The 14,961-nt window shown below is 37.8% G+C and overlaps 3 protein-coding genes across 5 annotated transcripts; 1 reads left to right on the top strand and 2 right to left on the bottom strand.

Annotated features, from left to right (window-relative positions):
* Positions 1-1,933: 1,933 nt before the first annotated feature.
* Positions 1,934-7,543, bottom strand: LOC147494095 (F-box/LRR-repeat protein At3g59200-like). The gene is made up of 3 exons (XM_086568028.1): positions 7,510-7,543; positions 6,266-7,066; positions 1,934-2,318 (listed from the first exon to the last, which is right to left on the bottom strand). Exons 1-3 carry the CDS (start codon positions 7,516-7,518, stop codon positions 1,980-1,982), a joined length of 1,149 nt encoding a protein of 382 aa, XP_086424154.1. The 5' UTR covers positions 7,519-7,543; the 3' UTR covers positions 1,934-1,979.
* A 354-nt stretch (positions 7,544-7,897) lies between these two features.
* LOC147494094 (NDR1/HIN1-like protein 13) lies at positions 7,898-9,550 on the top strand. The gene has a single exon (XM_086566322.1). The coding sequence runs from the start codon at positions 7,900-7,902 to the stop codon at positions 8,818-8,820; it is 921 nt and encodes a 306-aa protein (XP_086422448.1). The 5' UTR covers positions 7,898-7,899; the 3' UTR covers positions 8,821-9,550.
* A 291-nt stretch (positions 9,551-9,841) lies between these two features.
* LOC147494093 (LAMMER-type protein kinase AFC2) lies at positions 9,842-13,556 on the bottom strand. Of its 3 annotated transcripts, XM_086566318.1 has the most exons (12): positions 13,245-13,556; positions 12,418-12,598; positions 12,256-12,282; positions 11,896-12,049; positions 11,722-11,770; positions 11,511-11,625; positions 11,163-11,254; positions 10,918-11,074; positions 10,739-10,803; positions 10,565-10,662; positions 10,353-10,455; positions 9,842-10,254 (listed from the first exon to the last, which is right to left on the bottom strand). In XM_086566318.1, the coding sequence occupies exons 1-12, from the start codon at positions 13,386-13,388 to the stop codon at positions 10,102-10,104; spliced, it is 1,338 nt and encodes a 445-aa protein (XP_086422444.1). In that variant the 5' UTR covers positions 13,389-13,556; the 3' UTR covers positions 9,842-10,101. The 3 variants fall into 3 exon arrangements, with proteins under 3 accessions (XP_086422444.1, XP_086422446.1, XP_086422445.1); XM_086566320.1 differs by lacking the exon at positions 12,418-12,598 and having other exon boundaries at positions 13,245-13,529; XM_086566319.1 differs by lacking the exon at positions 9,842-10,254 and having other exon boundaries at positions 10,347-10,455; positions 13,245-13,528.
* Between the last annotated feature and the right edge of the window lie 1,405 nt (positions 13,557-14,961).

The following is a 14,961-nucleotide window of genomic DNA, read 5'->3' as shown; positions in this document are numbered from 1 at the left end:
GCTGGTTTGATTAGAGTAAGAGGATGGTTTCAATCACCCAATGTGTGCTTCTGCACTAAAATGGTCGGTTGCAACAGGGAGAGGAGAAATGAAACGTACATCAAAATAACATTATTGATTGCAATATATCTGTTTGGGCAATGATTCACCTAAATACACTAATGAAGTTGTAAGGGGTGTTGATTGTGGTGGAGAAGAGACTGAACCAGGTGGTTGCCTACATATCCAAAGTGTTTTCCATAATCAAGTATCCATGTGTGTAGTTCTTTGTTTGAAATGATTGTTGGGTATTTATAGGAAAATGAATATGTTAGGCTTCTTATTAGCTAAGATACCATTTCCTTATTTGATGAAATATTTCCCTCTTTGTACGAAATCTTTCCAAAAGTTTTATATGGAAAAAGTCCTTTAACATATCTCCGGACCTGCTATATATAACTTGGGTGCTATATTAGTAGGTAGTATCATTCCTCCAATAAAAGGCATGCCAGAATGCAACACTAGTAGACAAGCGGGAATGTCACAGTAGCGGGCGAGCAAGCACGCCTCACTAGTAGGCAAGCGGGAATGTCACAGTAGTGGGCAAGCAAACACGCCACTAATATGTAAGTGGGAATGCCACAGTAGCGAGCAAATAAGCACGCCTCACTAGTAGGCAAGAGGGAATGCCACAGTAGCGGGCAAGCAAGCATGCCTCATTAGTGAGCGGCTCTTATAGTAGTACCCAATGATAGTCGTTCGTAGGGGTATGAGTACACTGGTACATACAATGTCCTCTGCAATGATTTTTTTTTTCCTTTCAAGGAGTTGAACAAAGAGTATTGCCGTTTATCCAAAAATTAATATAACTTAACTATTATACATCCAAAAACAGTTTAGTTAAACTAAAATTAAATACATATACAGAACACTTGATTGCCTATAAAAAAAAAATATTTGGCTTACATCAGGCTTCACTATTCACCCAACAATGTACTACTAATTTCCGTTCAACACAAAGGTTTCTTTTGAACCACGCGCCCTAGTCTCCAGTATTGAAAACAACCGCAGCCTTTGTGTCTTGTGTTTTTTCCGCGAAGGATTCCTACTGTATAGTGCTCGTCCCAAGTGCAACAAAATTATTGGCCCGTACAGTGTATAGAGCGGCCATGAAGAGATTGGTGAATTAGAGTTCCTAGCTGATGAAGGTTTCCAACAATTGGAACCTTGGGTGGAGAAGGGCGGCAGGTTCATTGTTTTGGTCCAAACTCCATTGATAAGTCTGAGCAGCGTGAAGATAGAGAACACGAAAAGAACACCGATTGTGAAGGGATGATGGAGTAGTGTTGGTTGTTATTAATTTTTCCTAGTTCAACCATTGAAGAAGAGGTGTTGGTAAATCCATTAGTGAGACTGTAAGAGCTATCATATCGTCATGTTCGTAGCAATCCATTACTCTTCCTTACACGGGAACTCCACCTGATTCCAGATTATAAATTTGGCGCATATTACTTCTGACACTGCTTTTATTTTCTTTTTTCTTCTTTTTTGGAAAAACCTCCACCGGGGAGGGGGTTTAGGCTGTTAGGCAGCCCCCTAAAACAGAGAATTAGACTCTCAAATTCGTGAACCCTGCACGATCACATTGAAATTGAATAACAAAAGCCGGTGCAACAAAAAGATGACTCGGTCCTTCTGTAGAAGGGGACGAACAATTGAAATTACTTGTTGCCACAATTTCCAAACAAAAACTTGAACCTTATTAGGAATAGCATTATTAGGTAAAGTCAAATAACTTCTTTTTTTGTCTGTTATGATATTAGTCGATGGTGTAAACTGTAAAGTGATGGGAACAACGAAACAATAGAAGTTATTCTCTTGCTTGCAAGTTGTATTTAACCTGATGGTATAACGGTACAAATATCTTCTGCACATGGAGAAATACATAACGGCTATTAGCAAATGTCAAAAGTTTACATCTCCAGATAATTTGGACAGCCTCATGTAAAAATAATTGCACAGGAAGAAACTTTAATGAATGATGACACTTCCTCTCTAATCATTGCCACCTTCTCTGCATTATCTTTTAAATCTAAGTTGATATACATCTTATCCAAGATGCTGGCACGCTCGAGCAAATATCTCACAATCTCAAGTTCAACCTGATGCCCTTGAAATTCCACGAATTCAACTTTCCTAATGCTAAGTCCAATGGTTTGGTGCAGCAAAACACCAAACCACAATAGCACAGTGGATACCGTGGATACCAAACCCAATAGTTTGGTTGTTGGGATAGCGAAATCAAACCCAATAGTTTGGTTTTTCATCCGCCAGTGATACTGGCGTGTAGCAATAATATCCACTTTTATTATTTAAAAGGGTAGGATAGAATGGTAATTGCATAAATTAAATTATTAAAAAAACAAAAAAATAGGAATCAATTCTAACAGCTATTGGGAGTGGCGGGTGGAAAATAATAATTGAATTCTAACCGCCATTGGGAGTGGCGTGTAGGTTATTAATTGAATTAAATCAAATTTCTAACCGCCAATCGGCTGTAAGCGTCGGCGAAATTATTTGGATTTTTTTTGCTGGCCGCCACTGGCTATGGCGTACATAGCATACACTATAACGTTAAAATTGACTGCATAAATAGAAAAATTTATAAAGATAGCGTTGGCGGTATAACATTTTAACGTACCATTGGATCACATTTTACGTGAAATTTGGTGTTTTGCCGCACCATTGGACTTAGCCTAAATAGTTTGAAAGTATCTCCTGCGGTCAACTCATTCACCTGCCAATATTCTTCCATGTTTATCACGTTTAGCCTATTTTTGCTGTCGGGAGTAAAAGTTCACTGAGTTAAATAAACAATAACAATTCTTCAAATGTATTTAATGTTGGAAACATAACTAGCAAATCGTTCCAGTACCTCGTCATAAACAGCTACTTCCAGAGTTTCCAGGTTGGGAGAATGCCTTAATAATAAAATAAGCACTTGATAATGGTTTCTAGTAGGAAACATCTCAAAATTCAATTCTTTTAGGATCCAATATGAGGGGGGTAAATGTACTAGCAAATCTCGATCCCTGGCAAGATCCTAAACACATATAGCAGGTGTAAGTGTAATGTGTTGCTTACTCTGTAACAATAAGTGTTTTATGTGTTACATCATAAGAATAACACTTACCTCAATAACGCCCCTCCCTAGCGCTAGTGTCTCCACATTGCGCAGCCCCATCAGAATCATACTTTAAGTGTCATCAAATGAACTTCTGGCTGTGTAATCTGAATAAGAATCCACATCCAAGTAAAAACTAGCATCATTAAGAAACAAAAGGTTCTCTGTCACAGCCCGATTTTCTAAATAATTAAAATAAATGAATATTTGAAATATAAATATCTCAAACATCACTTGGTTCAATTGTCTAAAAACCCAGGCTATGATGGGGTGGATACAAGACGTGTCAAAACCTAAAACCCACATCATAAAGAATCTTAACAACAAAAGTCTCCAAAATTCCTCAACCATCACTTTATTAAAAGACTTTCTTCCATCCCAATAAAATATCAAACCACTCTAAGAATAACATGTCTTCAACATCGGATTCTCATGTCATATGAAAAGAAAACTACGTTATTACATAATTTCAAAATATCAGGCCTAATAAACTAAACTCCCAGACTGCTCCAGGCAAGAATCCAAATCACACGCCGCGGTTCCACTGCCTTCCACCTATATTCCCAAGAACATACCCACGTTGCCAAAACAAAACAAACATGGGTCAGCAAAATTGAATTTGCTGGTATGAGTAGACTAACCACATATAAACATTATCATACTTTAATTATCCAAACAATCACTTTATATTTTCCCATAACTTAATCATTCTCGGCTTGGAAGGCAGTAGTTTCCGTCATTTCAACCGCATAGTTTCTTCCCAAGCAAAACTTCTATTATCTTAACTCATTCAAATCACTCGTTTTAATATCTAAAACATTGCATTAAAACTTACCGATATCCACTGCTGTATAAGAATAGGACCGCGTCCCTGCACAAAATGTTATTAAGTCCTACCCTCCTGCAAAAGAAAGTTAGAACTTCTAACATTTGTCGATATCCTATAGGTATTCAAAAGTAAACCCAAGCACACTCGCACAATCAAATTAATTTCTCTTATTAATTAATCAATTACTTTTCTTATACACATATTTCACAACCTATGTACCTTAGGTCATTCCCGCCACATTCAAGGAATACCCAACCTTACATTCTCGTACACTCAAGGAATACAACTAACTCCAGAAGCGCTAATACCTTAGTTCCTCTCTAGGGTAGTCCAAACAATCTAGTCATTCATGGCACATTCAATGAATACCCGGGTCATTCATGGCACATTCAATGAATACCCCTATATAACGCTTAACGGGTCATTTATGGCACATTCAATAAATGTCCACCTAACATATGACATCAATCGTAAAACTCAATTCCAAAACTTGAGGCGTGAAAAGTTCTAAAATAGTCGCGGTAAATTTGTTTACGATTATGAACTTTATTGCATATATTATTTCAGAGAACGAAAGAGTATCTTGATTCATGTATTTTTGGTTTACGCGTTATTAATTTCATGGATGTATAAGTGTCATAACGTTGCATATCATAAAATACTGCAAAATCACATAGTAGTTAATACACGTACACATGTATATATAGAAAGGTCTTAGCCTAAAGCCAAGCATGCTAATTGCCCTAGACCTATCCTAATAGACCGAATCATAATCCGAGTTAAAAGGTCAAATTGGGTCAACTGGTCAAAGTCAACCCTGGTCAACAATCAACTCTGGTCAAAGTCAACACCTCATTGTCAAAGTCAACACGTCATTGTCAAAGTCAAACTGCGTTTCCATATTCAATGGTTCGTGGTCATAGTCATGGTTCATGGCTAAGGTCAAAAGTGCATGGCTCATTTCGACTAAGATAATGGTTCTGGACGCTAGCCAAGCCCAAACCTTAGACCCGAAAGTCTAAAACCAACTTATTTATTCCACCTTTTACCCAATTGGAGACATAAGGACCGAAATTTCATAAATTAGAAACCGCCCAAAGAAAACTAATTGGAAAAGGCCCAAACAAAACTTAATTAAACTTGTCCAAAACACAAATGGGTTCGGCCCAAAAACTAAACTGAAAATGGCCCAACACTTAATCAAAACTGGCCCAACACATTAATGAAACTGGCCCAAGAAAACTAGTTAGTTTTTGGCCCAACCAACTTAATCTAAAAATGGCCCAAAACTTAAGACAAAACCGGGCCCAAGCCTCAAGCCCAAGCCCCAGGCCCAGCCGGCCAACAGTTCACCTTCTTCCCCAATTCTCTTCCTCTAGCCATCCAAAACCGACCACCACAAGCTCTCCTCCTCCTCCAACTTCATCACATCGGTTTGACTCATAAACAAAAATCCTATAACTTTAATTAAGGCATAAACCTCAATTCCTTAAATCTAAACTTTCCCAAAGCTAGATCTGGACATAAATTTCGGCCACCATTAATGGTTCTTCAAGCTCCACTCGACAGCACCACACACACAACCAATAACTACCCTTAATCCAACCACAATCCAACAAAAGAATCAACAAAACAATCAAAAACATGGTTAAAATCAATTTACTAGAGGGGCCCTGCGTGCACCATTGATGCTCCTCTCCAGAACTTCCAACAAACCCCGATCTCCAAAGCGCCCTCACCTACAAACCCATCCCAACAAATCACCACCAATTCAAAACCACCGCAATAGAAAAAGTTCAAAAAAAGAAAGGCGATGCGGCAGACCATTCCCTTATTTTGGGCTCGCTGACGACGCCAATAATCCAACTTCAACGGTTAAATTACAATTCGATATTTCACTAAAGTTTTAACAACCACGAACACGGCCGGCGAATAAAACCGGATAATGAAAGATATAAAACATAAACCTATACACCGATACACGAAAACTATAACTTCGGTGAAATAGCAAAAATAGCTACTCACCGCTCCGACTATCAACCAACTACCAGGAAAAATCTTCCTTTCCTTCCTTTACTAAAACTCCCATTTTTTTCTAAAACTCTCGCTGTTTTTTTTTCCCAAAAACTCTACGTGAGAAAACTCCCCGAAAAACAAGGACAACACTTATCCATTACTTACGGGACTTTTATCCCTAAGCTGATAGTTATCCTATATTATTTTATCTATTATCTTTATTATTATTATTATTAGAAAAATAAAATAATTAAAACACGGGGTGTTATATTCTCAATTCTAATAGTTGGTTGCACAAAGCTGCAGTAGAAAATTTGACTAAGAGCTGGGTTGGACAGGTTCACATTATAGTCATCCTCACAGCGTAGGTACAAGAACTTGAGGCTAGATATAGAGATGGAGAGAGTATCAAGACTCTCAAAGATGCAATGATCCACCGTTAACTCTTCAAGCACAGGAAAGGTACAGCTTGAAAAGAGCTTGGCAATTACATTTTCATCATCGAATGACGTAATAAACCCAATTCTAAGAGATCTCAACACTGGAAATTTCGTAATTGTTGGCCACTTAGGACCAGGGATGCCAACCAAAGAAAATACCCTTAAGGTGTTGCATGTAAAGAGGGAACAAGGAAGCTTTTCAAGTAAGGCTGATGATTCCACGCTTCCAAGTATTAAAATTTGCACATTGTGTTGCAATGCGAAAGATATCCATGCACTGACACGACGGGCATATATATATGCATCATCAAGATTAATTTTGAGACTGAACCTTTGAATATCAGAACCATCGTGTGAAAGAAGTGTCTCATCCACGAAATCTCTAAAATCACGTATCTCACTATTAGATTTTTCAAATTCAATTTGGTCGAATTTCAAATTTGAAAGAGAAGAGCATACATATCGCCATCGTCTTGAAAGAATTTTGCTTCTGATTGCATCTTTCATTGGAAGGAAGGAAACAATGTGACTTCGAATTGGGTCTGGCAACCAGCTAATCTTGTCCATCTCTTGATCAGAAGAACAACACAACTTCTCTTCTTTAGATTGCATCTGTATCTATTCTCAGTGAAACTTTATCAAATTTGATATTCCCCAAAATAAAACAACACGCAACACAGTGAGAAACGAGTAAAGAATTAGGCTGCAATCAAACACTTATTACTTAAATAAAGCATAACCATACAATAAAGACTTCATCTAATCAAAGTTAGTATAAAACAATAGACAAAGATTTAGGTATTTGTAAGATTCAAAACAAAAAAGAAGCAGCCCAAATTGAGACAACTACATTCTTACACTGAACCAAAGCTGCCCTCTCCTTGAAAGGTAGTCAGACAAATGGCCAAACATTGTTTGCTTAAAAACCTTGGTACTCCCACACCCAACATTAAATTCAGACTGGCCGGTTTAGTCAAATTCGTATTTAACTTACAATGATTCCATGTTGTTGTCCTAATAATCACAGCTGAAACACACACACACACAGAAAATAAACTTACCGGGAACATTTTCAAGTCCTCTACTCGTACAACAGCCCAAGTGCCCAACACGAGTAACAAGTGAGTTCTCAGCTAAACAGTAAACACTCAATGTTCTGTAAAATGCCGAATATTGCGATATATATGCCGATTTGTTCCGATATAGTGGATTGGCATATTAACAGTTGAAAGTTGAAACTCAATATTGAGAATCTGTGTACACATAACTGCAGGCGTGAATCGGTATCATGAGATTACTTGTTTTGCAATCTTAAGTCTCGGAACAAATCCAATGTTCCATTCTTTACCTCTTCTTCCACTTCTTCTTAGTTACCTTAGCTAGCGTTGGTATCCAAACCATTCTCTTCTTGTTTCTCCATCTTTGTCTCCTAGTACACATCAACAAACGCAATGTCTAAACAAGATGAGTTCAATCCCCATTTTCGCCAAAAACGCCCAGGCCAGCTGCATCAGCAACCTAGACAGCATCGTCGTCAGCAGCAGCAGCAACAACAACCACAACTACCACCACCACGTCAGCAACAACAGTTCCAAGACTTCCAACAAGAATCACAACTACAACAACCACAACTAGGACCAGCACGTCAGCAACAACAGTTCCAAGACTTCCAACAAGAACCACAACTAGCACCACCACGTCAGCAACAACGGTTCCAAAATTTCCAACAAGAACCACAACAGCCACAGCAACGACATGGGCCACCTCTCCAACATCTGGGTCTAAAAGTCCCTGAACCTCGCCGAGCTCAACCTGGTGCCTGGTTTGTAGCAATCTTTTGTACAATATTGTGGGTGCTGATCATTCTTGGAGGACTAGCTATTCTCATAGTATACCTTGTCTTTAGACCGCAAAGCCCAAGGTTCGACATCCAGAATGCTGGCCTTAATGCTGCCTACCTTGACACAGGTCTTCTCTTAAATGCAGATATCACAATTCTTGCAAACTTTACAAATCCAAACAAGAAAGTTGGTGTGGACTTCAGTTATATCACGATTGATCTATTTTACGGAAAGACTCTCATATCCACCACTTCTATAGCTCCCTTCTCCCAAACAATAACAGATTCAAAGTTAGTTGATATCCACATGATCTCAAGTGAAGTGCGTATACCAGTGAACGACATCCAGAAACTTAGGAAGCAGATAGAGAGAAACACGGTGCCATTTTATGTTAGAGGGTTGTTTAGAACCAAATCAAAGTTTGGGGGCTTCTTGCATTACACATATTGGTTGCATGGTCGATGTAATATAGTGCTCACTGGTCCACCTAGTGGGGTTCTAGTATCACGCAGGTGCAGAACAAAACGATAAATGTTTCCTATGCAGTGTCATTATTCTTTATTACTTTGTAATAGCATTATACATTTTGGATTTTCCAACTAAGAAATTATGTTCTGCTAGGGAATCAGACCCTTGGAAAATAGTTCTTTGATTTTTTGTTAAGTTGTAAATCGATCAAGAGGAGTGTTAGAATCAGTCCCCTCCGTTGTTGTTGTTTTTTTTTTTTTTTTCGATAAACCATCCCCCTAAATCAGTCCCCTCTGTGGGAGCTACACACTGACGCTCATTTAACCAGCTGAAAAAGGGCGGTCAGCAGTAACCAGCCATTAGATTGCCTTTTGCAGCTTCAAGTGAGCATATAATGCAACTTGCAGTATACATACCAACATATTGCCCTACACACTGAGAATCAACATGCTTTTCTTCCATTGAGGAAATAATACTCCCAACATCTTTTTTTCATATAAACAAGAAATTTTCTGCACTACCGCCATGCGTATACCACCACTACTACCAATCCAACCGCTGCCATGATGACCTCTCCAGTCTCTATATTCTTCGACTTAGTCTTCTCTTTCTTAATCTAAAAAATTGAGTATGGGTTAACCGAGGTTGGTGAGGGTTCTGCCAGACGGTGTACAGCATGTGGATCGTTAGGGTGGGTTGAGTGTTTTTGGATAATCTACTCGATATATATTTATTTAGATTTGTTCACTATTTGGGAATATTAAATTGAAAATCTCTTCAGACAAATATAACACTCCAACCACAAAAAAATGTCATTCCAATAACACTTCTAAAAATGTCTTAAATTAAAATGTCTTAAATTTGGAAGTAATCAAAAACCCAATTTAACAGCTCCCTATTGGACTTGCTCTAAGGTTGTTATGGTACCACTTCGAAAATCTCTGCAAAGTTGTTATTGGCACTACTTCAAAGGCTGAAACAGAAACTTAACATCACTCCAGAGGCATTTTAAACATCTTGTTATGCTTACTACCCCTTCATTAAAATCTGTAACATAATTTGCAACCAAATTTGCAACAGGGAGAAACCAAGAAAACAACTTCTCATAAACAGAAAACTGGTCAACCAAAAAAAACCGGGACATTGGTGATTTCCAGCAGGTCGTATACATTGACAAATTGACAATCATTACAAGGCATTTGCTCAACCAGAGACTTCTAGATTGCCACAGCCTGCCGTAAGGATTTCTCTATACACTCTCTGGGGGTAAAAGAGACATCATCACCACTCCCCTTACATCTAAAATATCACAAACCAAACGAAGTAACTTCTTTGTACAATCTTTCATGATGACCTCCTGTTTTGATCTCTTGTAAAGAATGGATGTCTAAGAGCTTCTCGTGCTGTGAGCCTATCAGATGGATCGTACCTCAGGAGACCTTGCAAAAGGTTTATCAAATCCCCTCCTGAGTGATCGACATGCTGCATAACAAGATTCTGAAACAGCAATGTTAAACAAATTAAAAATTAGTTCTTGCCGCCACATAGAAATAGAGGAGCAATGTGGCAACTTAGCAACAGGTAAATATTCATACTTGAAGCCTAGGCAACTTCATGACTGCTTTGATGCTCTCCCTGGAAGTAGCACCTTCTGGCCAGTCCAGTCTGCACCTTCTGACATATTTCTCAGCATGGCGACTGAAACAAACAAAACCATGTAAGGGAAACAATCCAGCAAAATAACTAGGACGTGCTGCAAATGGGTGTAGATAACTAGGACATTCTGTGAATTGGTGTAGATACTTACTCTACTCTCTTCAACATATGCTGTGGCAATGGGCCTAGAACTCTTTCCATCATTGCGAGGTGCTCTAAGTTTTCATGAGTCTGGAAAAGTGCTTCCCCCTAAGAAAAGGGATTAAAAAACATAAATTTACACCCATATAAACAATATCAAGGATAAGCAAGCAGTTAATCATACCGAACAAAGCTCAACCAAGATGCAGCCAATACTCCATACGTCACATGGATAACTCCATCCAAGGCCTGGTGGTAGAAATAGAGAAGTTAATCACTGAAAGCTTCTTATTCTTGTCCATCAAGCCAGAGAGTAGGGATAATAATCAGAATAAAACAACAAAACAGGAAACAGTAACATACCAAGAATAACCTCAGGAGCCCGATAATGACGAGTAGATACAATATAACTATGATCCTGATGCTCATATGTTGTGCTGCCAAAGTCTATGACCTTAATAGCACTTGATTTAGGCAATCTCTTGAAGTAGGCTCCATCCTTTGGTGAACGAGGTGAAACCTGCAGCACAAAAACATTTTAGAGCAGCACATTCCAACACCAGTATTACTCTAAAAGCATATATATATAGCAAATATAAAGAATAGACCTTGTAGTCCGGTATTTTTACATATTCAGGTGAAACAAGAAGTATGTTCTCTGGCTTCAAATCAGTATGAATGAGACGCAATTCATGCATAACTGGAAACATAGCACATCAAATACAAATGGTCAGTTGCTAAACAAATCCTGACTGCTACAACAGAATTTGTTCAGATTTTATTATGAAAAAAAAGTTGGTTCTCCTAGATGAGATGGTCCCGTATAAAGGGTAGTCAACAGAAAAACACTAAATCACAGGCAAGGAAAATACTGGTATTCCCTACAGTTTAGGAGCGAGACTCGGGAGAAAAAGATAAAAAAAAAAAAATGGCAGAAGTGATGAATTACTACACACATTCTATACATTCCAACAGTTGTCTTCCAAGCGCGCGTACTAGATCAATGGGAAAAGAGCGATAATTGTTTTTCCGTAGAAAATCGTATAAGCTCGGTCCTAGCTTCTCAAATACCTGTTGAAACCATTTAAATCCACTCACAAGTTTTAACCCCCAATACATTTATGAGGTTGGGGAAATCAATCTATCACAAATCAATCATATACTTACAATACAGATATGGTTACGATAGTCAAACCAGTTCCGTATTTGCACACAACTGCAAAGAACAACCAACTTAACAAATTTGTAGAAAAGCAAGAAAAAAGACAGCTAAAACTGTTGGGGTATGAGCAAAAAATAAAACCATAAAAGTAACCGATGTTATGTGCAGCAAAAACTCACCGTGTCCCACTTTTATCATTCTTTGCAACCTTTTGAAGCACATCGATTTCTATCATTGCAGCCTCACGGTATTTTTTGATACCACGAACAATTTTAATGGCAACCATTTCTTTTCTCTCCCTATCCCAGCATTCTAGAACTTGCCCAAAGGTACCTAAAGGGTGGTGAAAGCAGTATGTTCAATAACTTGCAGAAAACATCTCCTTTATGAAATAATACTGTAGCTGAGAATAACTTCACCAACTATCTCATTTACACATTATGCACCAAAACCCCATGATAATAGGATATCCCTGAATCCCTACGAAAAAATAACATTAATAGTGCACAACGAACTAGGAGAGAGATTAGGTAACTGACCTTCACCCATTTTGCTGTGGATCTTATCTGCAAAAAAAGATGCAACAAAAATAAGATAACGAATGGCACAAGTGTAAAGCAATAAACTACTGTCTAACTGCCTCAAACTCCTAAAATACAAAACAATGTAAATATTTCATCAAATGTGTCAAGTGTAATTACAGCGAGAAGTCAAATTATCTCCAATAGCAAACATGTAATGTCCATCCTTGTCATCACTTCGCCACGGGGGAGAACCATTTCGAGCAACTCCCTTTACAAATAAAGAGCTAGTATGGTCTGAGGAGGGTGCATAACTTGTCACATTTCCAAAGTCTTGCCCACATAACACCCCTAGCTGAGCCTACACATTGGCATCCATTCATTTACACTCAACAGTTAAAATATTATTTCTCCCAGCCCTTAAACCATATCGCACAGTTAAGGACCAATATCAACGGATCATTTAAATCATATAACATCATCATCAACAACAACAACAACAAATTAGATGTTTTAATAACAGAAGCAAAAGCATACAACAATGAAACTACGCACTAGAAAACCACTTTTTCTTCACACAAAATACAAACTTTAGCATCTACAGTACGCTTATTTACTCAGATAACGAAAAAAAGTATAAGTTCTTTGGAAAACAGAAAGCTTTTACAAGATGACAAAAATAAACCATGGATCTACATCAACAATATTAGAATAAAAGAACTACATCCACATCAAAGGAAAAATATGTTTTAGAGTATATTTTATCAAAAAAATAAATCTTTGCGACATTCTCTTTAGATACTATATTAATCAATCCAAGATCAACAAGAAATATAAAGAACCAGTTCAAATTACATATATAAAATCATCAAACAGTCAAAATTTAATATAAAATCAATAAAGATCTAATCTTTTTTACCCATCTAATACAATAGCTAGAAAACTCACCAGATCTATCATAAAAAAAAAAACGATATAGAAAGTTTTAAATATAAAAAAGTGACTACCTTTGGGGGTTGTTGTTGTTGTTGTTGTTGTTGTTGAGTAATCGGAAGAACATCCCAAGCAGCTAATCTGGGCCTCTTACGAGGACGTCGATCCACCAAATTGTAATGAATATTTGGAAACTCAGTCGGACACTCCATCTCCATTTTTACTTGTATTCTATTTCGATCGATCGACCCTTTTTTTTTTTTTCTGATTCGAAGAGATCTAATATAAATTTATTATTATTATGGTTTCTGAAAAGGCCTTATCTTTGTTTTCTTTCAAACCCTAGCGAATTCTGTTGACCCCCAGCTTTTTTATATACCACAATTATTGTGTGGTGCTTCTTAACCGTGGTTAGATTAGTATTAGGTGGGGTGAGGTTTGTTATTTTCACCCATTTTATTCCCGATAGAGAATATGCCAGTATACGGGTACTCGCTCAACACTTCCATCGTGACCACTCCACGTTACGTAATGTTAACTAATGGAATACAACCACGGGGCTAACAATGTGTTGGGCCTTAGAATGTTCTAAGAGCAAGTCCAATTGGGTGCTATATGGGCTCCTAAGAGCATTCCCAATACAAGTCAAAATAATCCCCCCTTATCACCTCCACTTAGGCACTTATTCCCCTCTTTTCACCAAAACAGTGAAAAGCAAGATGAAGCTGTGCAATATAAAGGTGGAAAAAAAAATCTCGGACGGGATGTTGGATTTCGTCTGGAGGCTTTTTGATTGAGACGGAATGTAACATCCCGTCTGGTATTTTATAACGAGACGGAATGTAACATACCGTCTGGTGAGTCTAATATCACAGACGCGAACATGCTCCATTTTCACTTTCTTTTCAGCCTCCATTGCGATTTTTTTACCGTTATTACCAACTTTTTTTCAATTTCTTCAATTCCCAATGACTTCTCCACCCCCCAATGATTCCCCACCAATTAACCTCACCACAAGAAGAGCGTAGTAGATGGTTTTGAAGTTTTAAAATATCCAAAAAAAAATGGGCAAAAAGGATTGTCGTCAAGAACGCAAAATGTGGGAGTGGATGACAAAATTGAACTTGGGTTTAATTTTCCACCGCGTTGTGAAATCGAGGAACACCTACCATTAGCGTCAACATCGGTCCGACACCTAGCAAATCGAGTGGCGGAGTCTCAAGTAAGTTTTAGATTTTTTTTTTATGTTAACTATTATTTTTTATGTTAGTTTATATCAAGTTTGTTGTTGTGTAATTAGTTTGAATTTGTTGCATTGTGTTAAAAAAAATTGAGTTGAAATTATATCGTATTGAATAGTTTGTTGTATTGCGTGTAATATGAATGTAAGAAGTACACCTATGGAAAGTGCGTTGTGCACTTTCAAATGCTGTGTCGTGGTGGCATTGTTTGAAATAAATAACGGGTCCTAATTTTGTCACGGTTACCAACATTATAGCCGCCACACCATTTGGAAACTTTTTGAATTCTAATTTGAGACAAAATGATCAAGCATTGTTGTTTGGGATAGTTGAGTGGTGGTGGAAATCTACCCACACATTCCATTTCCCATGGGGTGAGCTTGGGATTACCCCTCTTGATTTCACAATGCTCACGGGTATCCTAATTGGTTATGGAGATGTTGTTCCTTTTGATGAAAATTTGGAGGTTTTTACTATGGCAATGAGTTTCTTTAAGGGTTTTGATTTGGTAGAAGATGATAAGGAAGACGGGTTCTTGAGATTATCGGCT

The sequence above is a fragment of the Coptis chinensis genome, chromosome 6 (assembly GCF_015680905.1).
Source record: "Coptis chinensis isolate HL-2020 chromosome 6, ASM1568090v1, whole genome shotgun sequence".
NCBI lineage: Eukaryota > Viridiplantae > Streptophyta > Magnoliopsida > Ranunculales > Ranunculaceae > Coptis > Coptis chinensis.
Note: the sequence above shows the minus strand (reverse complement) of the source record. Positions and strands in the feature narration are given on the sequence as shown.